Here is a 17,964-nt window from a genome sequence, read left to right as displayed (position 1 = left end):
GGCCATTATGCAAAAAATAAGACCGAGGTGCCCAAAACCCAGGATTTGCACTACGGTATTCTCACCGCTACCCTGCTCACCCATTCTCTGCTTTTATTTCTCTTATCAAAAATGAAATATTTTTTTTATCTTCGGCCTTAATTAGAAATTGTTCCAGCTTTTAATCTTCACGTGTTTTCTCCTGCACATTCATTTACCCTGGTGCACCAGGGGTAAAGCTGGCCATACTCTTGTCCGATTTGGTCACTTTTCCTGATTCCGATGGATCGTGCTGAGAAATCGGGTAAATCACCGGTGTTTGACATGTGGTCCGATGTGCAGTCATGTGCACATCAGTCGGATATCGCACCTGCTTGCACGTCCAACCTCCGACTACTATTATGCTGACAAGAGTTAACACTAGGTGATACAATGGTCATATTCTTTCGAGCTGTTCCACAGGCTTTGCTGCATTTTTCCACACAGTTGGTCAAACGGCCGCCGGCTGCCCAAACTGCCCTGTTCCAGGTTGCCCCTGGCATACAAAGCGGGTCGGGTTTGTTTTCCCACTTGTCTTGTGACTATAAATAAACCGCACACATTTCCTGACAAGTTGTCAGACTTCTATCAGAGAGTCTGGAATCTTAACCGTTCCAGGGCTGGATGCGCGTTCTAGGTCTCAGCTGAGTTCTGCTCAGACACTGTGGGATATCCAGGTAGTGAGCTGAGAGACTCAGGGATACATTTACTAAACCTCCCAAAACTGAAAGAGGTGAAAATGATAGACAAAATCTGGCTGGTTGCTAAGGGTAACATCACATCTATTAATTTAGTAATTGTAGCCCTCAGACTGAGGTTGTGTGTTGTTCTCTGTCCCCTACACCTATTTTTGCAGATATGTTACAGTAACTTAGAACGAGGTTGGCATGTCCCTGGATCAGGATAGATGGGATACCGGGGTTTTGCCCTAAAATTGTCAGGATTTGCATCCAGGGATTGGAGGATTTTGGGATTAGACTGCTCAAACGCCGCCCGGCTACTCCAGTCTCCGGTTGTGCAGCTGTGCGCAGCATGATGTGGTCAGAGGTCGCGCTGCGCAGTCCGCTAGTCGCAGTGCAGCTCATGGCTGCGCCACCCGCCCATGTGAGTAAATGAGTGGTGCGGTCAGTTTGGGGGGGGGGACACATTTATTTAAAATTAGGGAACCTATTTTAAAAAATGCCCGAAGATTGGTATCCCTACTTGGAAGTGCAGAGATGGTGAATTGCTTACGCGTTTCACTGCTAGGATAAGTTCTTTGTAAAGAGCAGCTACTGACAATAGCATTAAATTCATTCACACAACATACTTCTCCTGGCTGCTTAATCTGGCAATTCAACCATAATATCATCATTTCACATCTGCAAACAACTTTTACTATCACTGTTAAAGCTTGTACTTGCACGGTCCTTTTTGAAAATGCCCAGCGGTACCTCTAATGACCTCACCTCTCCTGCTCTTCCATTGATAGTAGGTGTCCTCTTTCTCTATATATCCTCTCTGGGTGAGCTTATGTGCTCACTCGACTTCCACTATCACATCTATGCTGATAACACTGAAATCTAGCTCTCTTTTCCTGATCTCTCTCCCTCTATCCTCACTCATATCTCCAACTGTCTCTCTGCTGTCTACTCTTGGATGACCCAGCACTTTTTTAGACTTAAAATATCAAAGACTAAGCTGACCCCTTCCCACCCTCCTGCATAAAACCCGACCATCTCTCATCCTAACCTACTGTTTATGCTCATCTCTTTCCCTTCTGTGTCACCACTGTCTGTCTAACCCTCCCCTTTAGAATGTAAGCTCTCACGAGCAGGGCCCTCTCTCCTCATGTGCCTTTCTTCGAATATATAAACCACTGCCACCCTGATGATTGCTTCAGTGTCCTGTCCCCTGATACAACTATCCATATTAACCATGTACTTGTCCTAAACTGTCTTGTACTGTAATTTGTTATGTGTTTTTGATTATAACTATGCTCTGTAAAGCGCTGCGTAATTTGTGTGCGCTATATAAGAAACTGTTAATAAATAAATAAATAAATAATAGCATCCCGATTGAATTTAAGTAGATCAATATCAGACTTACCGTATATACTCGAGTATAAGTCGACCCGAATATAAGCCGAGGCACCTAATTTTACAACAAAAAACTGTGAAAAAATGTATTGACTCAAGTGGGACCCTCACTCGAGTATAAGCCGAGGGGGGGCTTTTTCAGCATAAAAAATGTTCTGAAAAAGTAGGCTTATACTCGAGTATATATGGTATTTTTAATTGCGGCCAGAAATCAGCCATCTTTCGACTGGACTAACAGGACCAGGGTGAGAGAGAACTGCACTGATTTGAGCACCAAAGGGTTGGATTTCTTTCAAACCCACTGGCTGGATAGTAATCTGGGGTTAGGCGTGATCCTTATAAGGTATAGAGGTCATCTAGCTTGTTTGGAAATCCTAACATTTTTGGGCTTGCAAACTGCATTATAGGCAACTAGTGAGAGGAGTCGTGATACATTTTGGGCGTGATTTCATTATGGGTTGGGTTAATATGGACATGTTAAAACAAAGTCAAGCAATGTGAATATGGAGTGGACGTGCTTAGTCATCTCGCAGAAATAAGAACAGTCTGCAGGAAAACCAGGAGAGCAGACCAGAGACGGATGGGCATAGACCTTTAACGATGGACATCCATCAACCATCAACGGTTTCCTCTGCTTGGTAAGAAGTTTTGTCAATGATAGGAGCAATCCAAGTGACGAAATACCATCGCCTTTTCAGAACTGGCATGCATGGCTTCAGGCCCCATCGAGGATATCCCCCCCCCAAAATTGTTAACCCATCAATATCCATCCTTAATCCAGCTCCCTGGATGCCGGCCAACTCCCAGAGAAGTGGGTGTTACACGAGCACATTGGCATGACCTGTGGTGAATCATGCCGCTGTGCAGCAGAACGCAGGACCATAACTATTTAATTCACTGCGCCACCCCCATTTGCCTCCCGCCCAGGCCACCCGACTCTAGGATCACCCCGGAAAGCCCAGGAGAAAGTATATAAGTCTGATATAGGGACATAGTGTAAAAAATCAGTTACTAGACCTTCCGGGGAACAAGCTGCAAAGTTGTGGCAGTCTTTGAAGCCTGGGACCAGCGTATAAATCTCAGTGCCGCTAGAACACAAACACTGGGATACTACCAGATCTACTCTCTTTTGTAATAAGGCTTTATATCTTTTGCTGGGCTGGAAGTTAACGCTGCCTGCGTACAGTTCTGGACACTACAGGAATTTGATTCATGGGCTCCCGGAGTCCCGCTGCACAAATGACAAAGACTTTATTGAGCTTTACAAGCTCTGTACATTGTATAAGAACTCAGCGCCAGCGGAATATCATGTCTCTGGGATAAACAAAGGCCTTCGTACAAGTGCGCGCTGTGTTCAAAGACAATGGAAGCTTAAAGGGATATTCATCGCTGGCTCAGCTTGTAAGGAAGATATACAAAATGTACCGGGCCATAAAGGACCGTGGCCACAATAAAGTGACTGAATGCTCTACTGGAGACGATGCAATTAGTTCCGTTAATATAGCGGTGGGGAATGCATGATAATATGGCCATGACCGCATCGTCAGGACCACTCACGTATAGACTACACGTTGATTTACTAATATGTTTTTACAAATTTAGAGGCAACACGGACGGTGTAACGGTTAGCATTACTGCCTCACAGCGCTGAGGTCATGGGTTCTATCCCCACCATGTGTTATATATACAGGGCAGTACGGATGGTGTAATGGTTAGCATTACTGCCTCACAGCACTGAGGTCATGGGTTCTATCCCCACCATGTGTTATATATACGGGGCAGTACGGACGGTGTAATGGTTACATTACTGCCTCACAGCGCTGAGGTCATGGGTTCTATCCCCACCATGTGTTATATATACACGGCAGTACGGATGGTGTAATGGTTAGCATTACTGCCTCACAGCGCTGAGGTCATGGGTTCTATCCCCACCATGTGTTATATATATGGGGCAGTACAGATGGTGTAATGGTTACATTACTGCCTCACAGCCCTGAGGTCATGGGCTCTATTCCCACCATGTGTTATATATACGGGGCAGTACAGATGGTGTAATGGTAAGCATTACCGCCTCACAGCACTGAGGCCATGGGTTCTATCCCCACCATGTGTTATATATACGGGGCAGTACGGATGGTGTAATGGTTACATTACTGCCTCACAGCGCTGAGGTCATGGGTTCTATCCCCACCATGTGTTATATATACGGGGCAGTACGGATGGTGTAATGGTTAGCATTACCGCCTCACAGCACTGAGGCCATGGGTTCTATCCCCACCATGTGTTATATATACGGGGCAGTACGGATGGTGTAATGGTTACATTACTGCCTCACAGCGCTGAGGTCATGGGTTCTATCCCCACCATGTGTTATATATACGGGGCAGTACGGACGGTGTAATGGTTACATTACTGCCTCACAGCGCTGAGGTCATGGGTTCTGTGAGGTTATCAGATTCACTGTAAATCTGTAATTACTATATTTTATTAGGTGTAGTAATTAATGTACTATTTTAGTCCGTCGGTACCCTCTTGTTCTCCATATATGTCTATATACTCCCTATATGTGTGTGTAGTTCCAGATCATATATTATTAGGCTGTATAATCCCACCTCAAATGTAATGTCTGTATTTCCCAGGACTTTATTCATGTAAGCATTGTACCATTGGCAATCTCCCCAGGGGGGTTTACAATTCTTTGTAAACCTCTGGGCTCTAGCAGACTTTGTGGAACCGGCCACCACAGGGGGTGATCAGCCCATAATGTAATCAGCCGATTATTGTTCCTGCTGTTTACATGAGGGGGATAGCTGAAGGACAATCACCACAGGGGGTGATCAAATTCCCCTACTATCAACAGGAGGGTTGTCCACAGGGGGTGACCACCACATAATGTAATCAGACTGTGTTTTATATCTTGGGTTGACTCTGCTATGCATATCTTGGCCACTTCCAGACTTTCTGGAACCGACCCCAGCAGGGGGCAGAAGCAGATGGGCAGCAGCAGTACCTGGGAGGGGGGATAAACCTGACTTGAATCCACCAATAGGGATTGAGTGCAAGCCCACTGATGGTATGGAGAAGCGTGGGAATTGGGAAGTTTTTAAAATGACTGACACACAAGCCAGGAGGGAGATTTGATGGACTGTCCTGGACTAAGAGGTTATGCTCTGTCTAGGTATCGTGTGGACTTATATGCTATCACTGCGGTGTGGGATAAGTGATAGTTTGCCCTGTGGAACTGATCTGGGACTGTGACTATACAAGGACTGTCTGTTTGGGCCTGCTACCTGAATATCTTTCTACTCTGCAATTTACCTTTGCCACTGTTTATTGTCTATTTGTGCGTGCTGTGGAAAATAAACCATTCTTCTGGTTTCATCTGCTCGGTGTCTGAGTGATTGAGGAACTCGTACCCTCACAGGTTCTATCCCCACCATGTGTTATATATACGGGGCAGTACGGATGGTGTAATGGTTAGCATTACTGCCTTACAGCGCTGAGGTCATGGGTTCTATCCCCACCATGTGTTATATATACAGGGCAGTACGGACGGTGTAATGGTTACATTACTGCCTCACAGCACTGAGGTCATGGGTTCTATCCCCACCATGTGTTATATATATACGGGGCAGTACGGCTGGTGTAATGGTTAGCATTACTGCCTCACAGCGCTGAGGTCATGGGTTCTATCCCCACCATGTGTTATATATACGGGGCAGTACGGACGGTGTAATGGTTATAGCATTACTGCCTCACAGCGCTGAGGTCATGGGTCCTATCCCCACCATGTGTTATATATATATATATATATATATATATATATATATATATATATATATATATACGGGGCAGTACGGACGATGTAATGGTTAGCATTACTGCCTCACAGCACTGAGGTCATGGGTTCTATCCCCACCATGTGTTATATATACGGGGCAGCACGGACGGTGTAATGGTTAGCATTACTGCCTCACAGCACTGAGGTCATGGGATCGATTCCCACCATGACCCTAACTGTGCGGAGTTTGTATATTCTCCCTGTGCTTGCATGGGTTTCCTCCGTGTACTCCGGTTTCCTCCCACAATCCAAAAATATACTGGTAGGTTAATTGACTTCCAACAAAATTAACCCTAGAATGTCTGTGTGTGCGTGTACATATACGCATAGCAGTCACAAGGAAGTCGCAGTTGATTGACAGGAAGCTGCTCTTTAAGGGTAGAAACAGGAGCGTAACTAAATCTTGTGGGCCCCATAGCAAACTCTCCCCAATGTTGTAACTACACTGCTCCTTAGGGGAGGGGGGGTGGGGGGTGCGGCAGATGGGGGATGTGAGGAGTGAGTAAGAGAAGGCAACCTGTGTGTGGAGGGAGGGGTAGGTCTGGGGGACCACGGATGGGGTTAGAGAGCATACCTCCCAACATTTGATTTGTATAAATCGGGACTTCTGTGTGCCCCCAAAATTTGGGGGTGTGGCCTTCTGATCAGGGGGTGTGGTCTCACTCCAGCAAGCTGTGCTTTGCAGTTTTGCAAGGCACGGTTATACTTTCTTTCTGGTGACTTTTTTTCTGGTGACTTTTTGATCGAAGGCAACTGCTTTTTCTCTAACTGCTTTTTCTCTAACTAACGAACCCAGCTGAATTAGGCTCTGTGCTCGAAGATCTGTTCAACTCCGAATCAGCCGCAATACTTAAGCGTTCATGAGGTTAGGGTTAGGGTATCCACAAACCTGTGGTGTCCATCCTCCCATCACATACATCTTGTTTTTGAGTGCGACCGAGGCATGGCACGCCAGTGGAAATGGCAGTGGCGACACACTCCTCCAGTTGTCGTTATCCACCATGTATTTGTCAACGCAGTTGGTAATGACATATTGGTTCTTCAGTTTCATCTGGCCGCCGATAAGATAAAGATCATTGTAAACGCTGACCAGAGTATACAGCTCCCGGTACTCGGCGCTGCACAACCTCTCCCAGCAGTAGTTCCCTCGGTTGTGATACCTAGCAGCGAGAATCAGGTAAGAAACGTTAATGATTGCGCCTCAGTGCTGGGCCGCCAACCAGGGGGGAAATGAAGGGTTATTTTTAAAACCAAACATTGTTTTCCATGACGGTTTCTGGGAAATTAGACTAAAAGTTAAAGTGTAAAATACAAATGTACTGAAACCTGGTGCATTATCCCTTCATCAGAAGAGCCTTTAATCTTCATTCGCCTCTGTTTTATATCCTGCCATTTATATGACCCTACGCTGTAAAACAGCCAGGAATAGTCAGGATCACCGAATACGGTCAGAACGAAGGAAGTTATGAGCCTGATTCAGGCATCTAAGCTAATTTATGACACAGCAGATGTGCATTTGTATACAGCTGCCTGGATTTGCACTGAAACGCCCAATTGCCAATCCATCGACACCCACCATTGCGACACATGTGCCGTGCGACTTAGACACATGTGTAGGTGACTGCTAATGGCACAACTGCGTGCGTCCATGATGTCTGAATCAGGCACTATGGGCCTTATTCATGTTCAGTAGCAGATTCTGCTAAATCGTAGAATTCACTACTGCAATCGTTCGCATGCTAAAGGTCGCACCGACTCGCCCAGTTATGAGATCGCAATCTAATTGCAATCACATCGCTAGAATCTTAGCAATCACGGCTATTAGGGTCAACCCCTACCTGCGCAGCCTCGCTGTTAAGGCAGGCACACCGCTATCATGTTCACGCAGCCGCCATGAAAATGGTTTGGTCACGCCTATGTTGTCCAGGCCACTCCCACAAAATGTTGCGTCACCGCTCGCCTCTGCCACTCAGCAATCGCATCCCTTACGTGCAAATATTCATATTTAGGGGTGATTCTGCTTGGCTCGGGAATTCGGAAATGAGTTTGGCGGGGCGGCGGCGGCATTTAGCCACTTGCCAAGCTGCGAAATAAATCTGCTTAACGAATGACTGGAAGCAACTCTGAATCGGCCCAAAAGCAACTAGGGCCCAGTGGAGTCTCTGCACTATGGCTTGAAGCGAGTCAAAGTGGATGGAGACAAAGTACAACCCATCAAGCTCCTAACATTCATTTTTTCAAACACAGCCTGTAACATGGCAGTTAGGGGCTGAATGGCTGTTAATCTGTCCATTTGATCTCTCTGCAAGGCTTGATACATAGAACCCTATGCTGCAAGTTTACACTTGCTTTAGCAAAAGTCCACTCACCTGCAGATCTCAACCCGCTTATCCTTTTGCCTGGACAACTTGACTGCTGTAGCTTCACCATTTTTCCACACAGTTGGTCAAACGGCCGCCGGCTGCCCAAACTGCCCTGTTCCAGGTTGCCCCTGGCATACAAAGCGGGTCGGGTTTGTTTTCCCACTTGTCTTGTGACTATAAATAAACCGCACACATTTCCTGACAAGTTGTCAGACTTCTATCAGAGAGTCTGGAATCTTAACCGTTCCAGGGCTGGATGCGCGTTCTAGGTCTCAGCTGAGTTCTGCTCAGACACTGTGGGATATCCAGGTAGTGAGCTGAGAGACTCAGGGATACATTTACTAAACCTCCCAAAACTGAAAGAGGTGAAAATGATAGACAAAATCTGGCTGGTTGCTAAGGGTAACATCACATCTATTAATTTAGTAATTGTAGCCCTCAGACTGAGGTTGTGTGTTGTTCTCTGTCCCCTACACCTATTTTTGCAGATATGTTACAGTAACTTAGAACGAGGTTGGCATGTCCCTGGATCAGGATAGATGGGATACCGGGGTTTTGCCCTAAAATTGTCAGGATTTGCATCCAGGGATTGGAGGATTTTGGGATTAGACTGCTCAAACGCCGCCCGGCTACTCCAGTCTCCGGTTGTGCAGCTGTGCGCAGCATGATGTGGTCAGAGGTCGCGCTGCGCAGTCCGCTAGTCGCAGTGCAGCTCATGGCTGCGCCACCCGCCCATGTGAGTAAATGAGTGGTGCGGTCAGTTTGGGGGGGGGGACACATTTATTTAAAATTAGGGAACCTATTTTAAAAAATGCCCGAAGATTGGTATCCCTACTTGGAAGTGCAGAGATGGTGAATTGCTTACGCGTTTCACTGCTAGGATAAGTTCTTTGTAAAGAGCAGCTACTGACAATAGCATTAAATTCATTCACACAACATACTTCTCCTGGCTGCTTAATCTGGCAATTCAACCATAATATCATCATTTCACATCTGCAAACAACTTTTACTATCACTGTTAAAGCTTGTACTTGCACGGTCCTTTTTGAAAATGCCCAGCGGTACCTCTAATGACCTCACCTCTCCTGCTCTTCCATTGATAGTAGGTGTCCTCTTTCTCTATATATCCTCTCTGGGTGAGCTTATGTGCTCACTCGACTTCCACTATCACATCTATGCTGATAACACTGAAATCTAGCTCTCTTTTCCTGATCTCTCTCCCTCTATCCTCACTCATATCTCCAACTGTCTCTCTGCTGTCTACTCTTGGATGACCCAGCACTTTTTTAGACTTAAAATATCAAAGACTAAGCTGACCCCTTCCCACCCTCCTGCATAAAACCCGACCATCTCTCATCCTAACCTACTGTTTATGCTCATCTCTTTCCCTTCTGTGTCACCACTGTCTGTCTAACCCTCCCCTTTAGAATGTAAGCTCTCACGAGCAGGGCCCTCTCTCCTCATGTGCCTTTCTTCGAATATATAAACCACTGCCACCCTGATGATTGCTTCAGTGTCCTGTCCCCTGATACAACTATCCATATTAACCATGTACTTGTCCTAAACTGTCTTGTACTGTAATTTGTTATGTGTTTTTGATTATAACTATGCTCTGTAAAGCGCTGCGTAATTTGTGTGCGCTATATAAGAAACTGTTAATAAATAAATAAATAAATAATAGCATCCCGATTGAATTTAAGTAGATCAATATCAGACTTACCGTATATACTCGAGTATAAGTCGACCCGAATATAAGCCGAGGCACCTAATTTTACAACAAAAAACTGTGAAAAAATGTATTGACTCAAGTGGGACCCTCACTCGAGTATAAGCCGAGGGGGGGCTTTTTCAGCATAAAAAATGTTCTGAAAAAGTAGGCTTATACTCGAGTATATATGGTATTTTTAATTGCGGCCAGAAATCAGCCATCTTTCGACTGGACTAACAGGACCAGGGTGAGAGAGAACTGCACTGATTTGAGCACCAAAGGGTTGGATTTCTTTCAAACCCACTGGCTGGATAGTAATCTGGGGTTAGGCGTGATCCTTATAAGGTATAGAGGTCATCTAGCTTGTTTGGAAATCCTAACATTTTTGGGCTTGCAAACTGCATTATAGGCAACTAGTGAGAGGAGTCGTGATACATTTTGGGCGTGATTTCATTATGGGTTGGGTTAATATGGACATGTTAAAACAAAGTCAAGCAATGTGAATATGGAGTGGACGTGCTTAGTCATCTCGCAGAAATAAGAACAGTCTGCAGGAAAACCAGGAGAGCAGACCAGAGACGGATGGGCATAGACCTTTAACGATGGACATCCATCAACCATCAACGGTTTCCTCTGCTTGGTAAGAAGTTTTGTCAATGATAGGAGCAATCCAAGTGACGAAATACCATCGCCTTTTCAGAACTGGCATGCATGGCTTCAGGCCCCATCGAGGATATCCCCCCCCCAAAATTGTTAACCCATCAATATCCATCCTTAATCCAGCTCCCTGGATGCCGGCCAACTCCCAGAGAAGTGGGTGTTACACGAGCACATTGGCATGACCTGTGGTGAATCATGCCGCTGTGCAGCAGAACGCAGGACCATAACTATTTAATTCACTGCGCCACCCCCATTTGCCTCCCGCCCAGGCCACCCGACTCTAGGATCACCCCGGAAAGCCCAGGAGAAAGTATATAAGTCTGATATAGGGACATAGTGTAAAAAATCAGTTACTAGACCTTCCGGGGAACAAGCTGCAAAGTTGTGGCAGTCTTTGAAGCCTGGGACCAGCGTATAAATCTCAGTGCCGCTAGAACACAAACACTGGGATACTACCAGATCTACTCTCTTTTGTAATAAGGCTTTATATCTTTTGCTGGGCTGGAAGTTAACGCTGCCTGCGTACAGTTCTGGACACTACAGGAATTTGATTCATGGGCTCCCGGAGTCCCGCTGCACAAATGACAAAGACTTTATTGAGCTTTACAAGCTCTGTACATTGTATAAGAACTCAGCGCCAGCGGAATATCATGTCTCTGGGATAAACAAAGGCCTTCGTACAAGTGCGCGCTGTGTTCAAAGACAATGGAAGCTTAAAGGGATATTCATCGCTGGCTCAGCTTGTAAGGAAGATATACAAAATGTACCGGGCCATAAAGGACCGTGGCCACAATAAAGTGACTGAATGCTCTACTGGAGACGATGCAATTAGTTCCGTTAATATAGCGGTGGGGAATGCATGATAATATGGCCATGACCGCATCGTCAGGACCACTCACGTATAGACTACACGTTGATTTACTAATATGTTTTTACAAATTTAGAGGCAACACGGACGGTGTAACGGTTAGCATTACTGCCTCACAGCGCTGAGGTCATGGGTTCTATCCCCACCATGTGTTATATATACAGGGCAGTACGGATGGTGTAATGGTTAGCATTACTGCCTCACAGCACTGAGGTCATGGGTTCTATCCCCACCATGTGTTATATATACGGGGCAGTACGGACGGTGTAATGGTTACATTACTGCCTCACAGCGCTGAGGTCATGGGTTCTATCCCCACCATGTGTTATATATACACGGCAGTACGGATGGTGTAATGGTTAGCATTACTGCCTCACAGCGCTGAGGTCATGGGTTCTATCCCCACCATGTGTTATATATATGGGGCAGTACAGATGGTGTAATGGTTACATTACTGCCTCACAGCCCTGAGGTCATGGGCTCTATTCCCACCATGTGTTATATATACGGGGCAGTACAGATGGTGTAATGGTAAGCATTACCGCCTCACAGCACTGAGGCCATGGGTTCTATCCCCACCATGTGTTATATATACGGGGCAGTACGGATGGTGTAATGGTTACATTACTGCCTCACAGCGCTGAGGTCATGGGTTCTATCCCCACCATGTGTTATATATACGGGGCAGTACGGATGGTGTAATGGTTAGCATTACCGCCTCACAGCACTGAGGCCATGGGTTCTATCCCCACCATGTGTTATATATACGGGGCAGTACGGATGGTGTAATGGTTACATTACTGCCTCACAGCGCTGAGGTCATGGGTTCTATCCCCACCATGTGTTATATATACGGGGCAGTACGGACGGTGTAATGGTTACATTACTGCCTCACAGCGCTGAGGTCATGGGTTCTGTGAGGTTATCAGATTCACTGTAAATCTGTAATTACTATATTTTATTAGGTGTAGTAATTAATGTACTATTTTAGTCCGTCGGTACCCTCTTGTTCTCCATATATGTCTATATACTCCCTATATGTGTGTGTAGTTCCAGATCATATATTATTAGGCTGTATAATCCCACCTCAAATGTAATGTCTGTATTTCCCAGGACTTTATTCATGTAAGCATTGTACCATTGGCAATCTCCCCAGGGGGGTTTACAATTCTTTGTAAACCTCTGGGCTCTAGCAGACTTTGTGGAACCGGCCACCACAGGGGGTGATCAGCCCATAATGTAATCAGCCGATTATTGTTCCTGCTGTTTACATGAGGGGGATAGCTGAAGGACAATCACCACAGGGGGTGATCAAATTCCCCTACTATCAACAGGAGGGTTGTCCACAGGGGGTGACCACCACATAATGTAATCAGACTGTGTTTTATATCTTGGGTTGACTCTGCTATGCATATCTTGGCCACTTCCAGACTTTCTGGAACCGACCCCAGCAGGGGGCAGAAGCAGATGGGCAGCAGCAGTACCTGGGAGGGGGGATAAACCTGACTTGAATCCACCAATAGGGATTGAGTGCAAGCCCACTGATGGTATGGAGAAGCGTGGGAATTGGGAAGTTTTTAAAATGACTGACACACAAGCCAGGAGGGAGATTTGATGGACTGTCCTGGACTAAGAGGTTATGCTCTGTCTAGGTATCGTGTGGACTTATATGCTATCACTGCGGTGTGGGATAAGTGATAGTTTGCCCTGTGGAACTGATCTGGGACTGTGACTATACAAGGACTGTCTGTTTGGGCCTGCTACCTGAATATCTTTCTACTCTGCAATTTACCTTTGCCACTGTTTATTGTCTATTTGTGCGTGCTGTGGAAAATAAACCATTCTTCTGGTTTCATCTGCTCGGTGTCTGAGTGATTGAGGAACTCGTACCCTCACAGGTTCTATCCCCACCATGTGTTATATATACGGGGCAGTACGGATGGTGTAATGGTTAGCATTACTGCCTTACAGCGCTGAGGTCATGGGTTCTATCCCCACCATGTGTTATATATACAGGGCAGTACGGACGGTGTAATGGTTACATTACTGCCTCACAGCACTGAGGTCATGGGTTCTATCCCCACCATGTGTTATATATATACGGGGCAGTACGGCTGGTGTAATGGTTAGCATTACTGCCTCACAGCGCTGAGGTCATGGGTTCTATCCCCACCATGTGTTATATATACGGGGCAGTACGGACGGTGTAATGGTTATAGCATTACTGCCTCACAGCGCTGAGGTCATGGGTCCTATCCCCACCATGTGTTATATATATATATATATATATATATATATATATATATATATATATATACGGGGCAGTACGGACGATGTAATGGTTAGCATTACTGCCTCACAGCACTGAGGTCATGGGTTCTATCCCCACCATGTGTTATATATACGGGGCAGCACGGACGGTGTAATGGTTAGCATTACTGCCTCACAGCACTGAGGTCATGGGATCGATTCCCACCATGACCCTAACTGTGCGGAGTTTGTATATTCTCCCTGTGCTTGCATGGGTTTCCTCCGTGTACTCCGGTTTCCTCCCACAATCCAAAAATATACTGGTAGGTTAATTGACTTCCAACAAAATTAACCCTAGAATGTCTGTGTGTGCGTGTACATATACGCATAGCAGTCACAAGGAAGTCGCAGTTGATTGACAGGAAGCTGCTCTTTAAGGGTAGAAACAGGAGCGTAACTAAATCTTGTGGGCCCCATAGCAAACTCTCCCCAATGTTGTAACTACACTGCTCCTTAGGGGAGGGGGGGTGGGGGGTGCGGCAGATGGGGGATGTGAGGAGTGAGTAAGAGAAGGCAACCTGTGTGTGGAGGGAGGGGTAGGTCTGGGGGACCACGGATGGGGTTAGAGAGCATACCTCCCAACATTTGATTTGTATAAATCGGGACTTCTGTGTGCCCCCAAAATTTGGGGGTGTGGCCTTCTGATCAGGGGGTGTGGTCTCACTCCAGCAAGCTGTGCTTTGCAGTTTTGCAAGGCACGGTTATACTTTCTTTCTGGTGACTTTTTTTCTGGTGACTTTTTGATCGAAGGCAACTGCTTTTTCTCTAACTGCTTTTTCTCTAACTAACGAACCCAGCTGAATTAGGCTCTGTGCTCGAAGATCTGTTCAACTCCGAATCAGCCGCAATACTTAAGCGTTCATGAGGTTAGGGTTAGGGTATCCACAAACCTGTGGTGTCCATCCTCCCATCACATACATCTTGTTTTTGAGTGCGACCGAGGCATGGCACGCCAGTGGAAATGGCAGTGGCGACACACTCCTCCAGTTGTCGTTATCCACCATGTATTTGTCAACGCAGTTGGTAATGACATATTGGTTCTTCAGTTTCATCTGGCCGCCGATAAGATAAAGATCATTGTAAACGCTGACCAGAGTATACAGCTCCCGGTACTCGGCGCTGCACAACCTCTCCCAGCAGTAGTTCCCTCGGTTGTGATACCTAGCAGCGAGAATCAGGTAAGAAACGTTAATGATTGCGCCTCAGTGCTGGGCCGCCAACCAGGGGGGAAATGAAGGGTTATTTTTAAAACCAAACATTGTTTTCCATGACGGTTTCTGGGAAATTAGACTAAAAGTTAAAGTGTAAAATACAAATGTACTGAAACCTGGTGCATTATCCCTTCATCAGAAGAGCCTTTAATCTTCATTCGCCTCTGTTTTATATCCTGCCATTTATATGACCCTACGCTGTAAAACAGCCAGGAATAGTCAGGATCACCGAATACGGTCAGAACGAAGGAAGTTATGAGCCTGATTCAGGCATCTAAGCTAATTTATGACACAGCAGATGTGCATTTGTATACAGCTGCCTGGATTTGCACTGAAACGCCCAATTGCCAATCCATCGACACCCACCATTGCGACACATGTGCCGTGCGACTTAGACACATGTGTAGGTGACTGCTAATGGCACAACTGCGTGCGTCCATGATGTCTGAATCAGGCACTATGGGCCTTATTCATGTTCAGTAGCAGATTCTGCTAAATCGTAGAATTCACTACTGCAATCGTTCGCATGCTAAAGGTCGCACCGACTCGCCCAGTTATGAGATCGCAATCTAATTGCAATCACATCGCTAGAATCTTAGCAATCACGGCTATTAGGGTCAACCCCTACCTGCGCAGCCTCGCTGTTAAGGCAGGCACACCGCTATCATGTTCACGCAGCCGCCATGAAAATGGTTTGGTCACGCCTATGTTGTCCAGGCCACTCCCACAAAATGTTGCGTCACCGCTCGCCTCTGCCACTCAGCAATCGCATCCCTTACGTGCAAATATTCATATTTAGGGGTGATTCTGCTTGGCTCGGGAATTCGGAAATGAGTTTGGCGGGGCGGCGGCGGCATTTAGCCACTTGCCAAGCTGCGAAATAAATCTGCTTAACGAATGACTGGAAGCAACTCTGAATCGGCCCAAAAGCAACTAGGGCCCAGTGGAGTCTCTGCACTATGGCTTGAAGCGAGTCAAAGTGGATGGAGACAAAGTACAACCCATCAAGCTCCTAACATTCATTTTTTCAAACACAGCCTGTAACATGGCAGTTAGGGGCTGAATGGCTGTTAATCTGTCCATTTGATCTCTCTGCAAGGCTTGATACATAGAACCCTATGCTGCAAGTTTACACTTGCTTTAGCAAAAGTCCACTCACCTGCAGATCTCAACCCGCTTATCCTTTTGCCTGGACAACTTGACTGCTGTAGCTTCACCAGCCAAAATGATGTTATTATTTTCTGTTACCACACCTGCGGAGACCGAGCCCAGTACCTCTCCCTGTTTTGGAGATGGCATGTAGCAGATTTTTCCTGTGGTAGGAGCAAAACAGAAGCTGGCATCTCCAAAGCTGCCATATTTAGACCTGATGCCCATGGCGTTATTGCCCAGACACAGAAGCAGGCTAGTGGTCTCCATTCCATACCGGAGGTTTGGAGATACCTGAGCTGATTTCTCCACGGTCTCTAGGACTTTTTCGACAAGGTCGTAGCACTGAGCGTTACACAAGAGCACCGTATTCCTCTTTCTAGCTTCTCGGAGGAAAGATGGGTCTACAAGTTGTAATCTCACTTGTTTCAAAAGGTCCATGAGGTGCTGAGAACGTTGGTTCCTATCATGGTTCACCCATCTCAGGACTAGCTCCAGGATGCTCTCCTCTCGAGAAACGTTGAGGTCATCGGACTTGATCACTGCGGTCAACTGCTGAAATTCAACCTCCAATATTTCCTCATGGAGGCCAACTTCGCTGAAGTGGTTGTATAAATACTTTTTGGACTTCTCCTCCAAGTCGTCCGCACTGATCTGTTTAGCAAAATAATAGATCCCAATGCAGTTTGAGGCATCCATGTGGTCCATCATGTAAGACTGGCAGGCTTTACAGATGTCATCCATTTGCATGAAATAGGCGGCTGTGGCGACTCCTTGGACATTAAGGTTGTTGATATAGAGTTGTGAAGTGTAGACATATTCCAAGATGATAGAGACGCTCTCAGCTGTTATGTCATGGAGGGTCACCTCTGTCTGGTTACATTCCACCAAACCACAGGAGAACATTGCCTTGAAGTAGCAACTGAAGGAGGCCAACACCACCCGGTGACATGGGAACCTCTGTCCCTCAGCGACCAGGACTATGTCAATGAGCTCCTCTGTTCCTCGCATCCTGTTTACATGTTCCAGTAGCTTATTGCCATGTTGTTGCTTCCTTTTATACTCAAAGTCCGTCTCCATGATGGGGAAGAATGGACACCTTGGCACGGTATGTTCAGAAGGCAAAGTGACGTTTTACCAGATGGGTCCAAGAACACGATTCATTGTGCCATGGAGCTGGAGAAAAATCAGTACAAGAATAAGTATTAATTGTTCATAATATAATATCTGTATGCAAAAATGACCAGTAAAGAACTAAGAATGAAAGAAATAATTGCAATGATAGAACTTATCGGAACAGGAAATATGTTATAATGTTTTATCTAAAGGAGGAGCCATGTTTTCCAGCACCATTGATTTGCCGTTGAAGCGTACTAAAAAAAGATGGTCGCTAAGCTGACAATATTAACCAATCAGCTCTTACTTTACAAAATGAACCGATCATTGCTTTCCTGAAGATGGTTGGTTGTTAGGGGCAAATTTTGCGCTTGTCAACTCTTATCACTGCTTGAACCCCCCATCATCGCCTTAAATGCCCATTAATCGAAGACTATAGGTAGGTAACCTATGGGTGATGATACTATAGTAGTAACAGAATAAATGGTACTTATGTAGTATCTGGGCTGCCGATTTTTTGATTGTATGCCTTAAGTTAAGGCATACAATCAGATGCGATGCGATGCGATATCGCATCGCATCGCATCCGATATCGCATCCGATATCGGATGCGATGACCCGATTTTTCCATAGGAATCAATG

At 45.9% G+C, this 17,964-nt stretch overlaps 1 protein-coding gene across 1 annotated transcript in view; it reads right to left on the bottom strand.

Moving 5' to 3' along the window:
* KBTBD12 (kelch repeat and BTB domain containing 12) overlaps positions 1-17,286 on the bottom strand; it is a 60,866-nt gene extending 43,580 nt beyond the window's left edge. The window contains exons 1-2 of the mRNA XM_083157970.1: positions 16,217-17,286; positions 14,737-15,007 (exon numbers count right to left, since the gene is read on the bottom strand). Coding sequence (XP_083014096.1) covers positions 14,737-15,007; positions 16,217-17,286 — 1,341 coding nt within the window. The remainder of the gene's footprint in view (positions 1-14,736; positions 15,008-16,216) is intronic.
* Between the last annotated feature and the right edge of the window lie 678 nt (positions 17,287-17,964).

Source organism: Crinia signifera, chromosome 8 (assembly GCF_055691185.1).
Source record: "Crinia signifera chromosome 8, ASM5569118v1, whole genome shotgun sequence".
In the NCBI taxonomy this organism is placed as follows: domain Eukaryota; kingdom Metazoa; phylum Chordata; class Amphibia; order Anura; family Myobatrachidae; genus Crinia; species Crinia signifera.
This window is presented reverse-complemented; position numbering and strand designations above follow the sequence as displayed.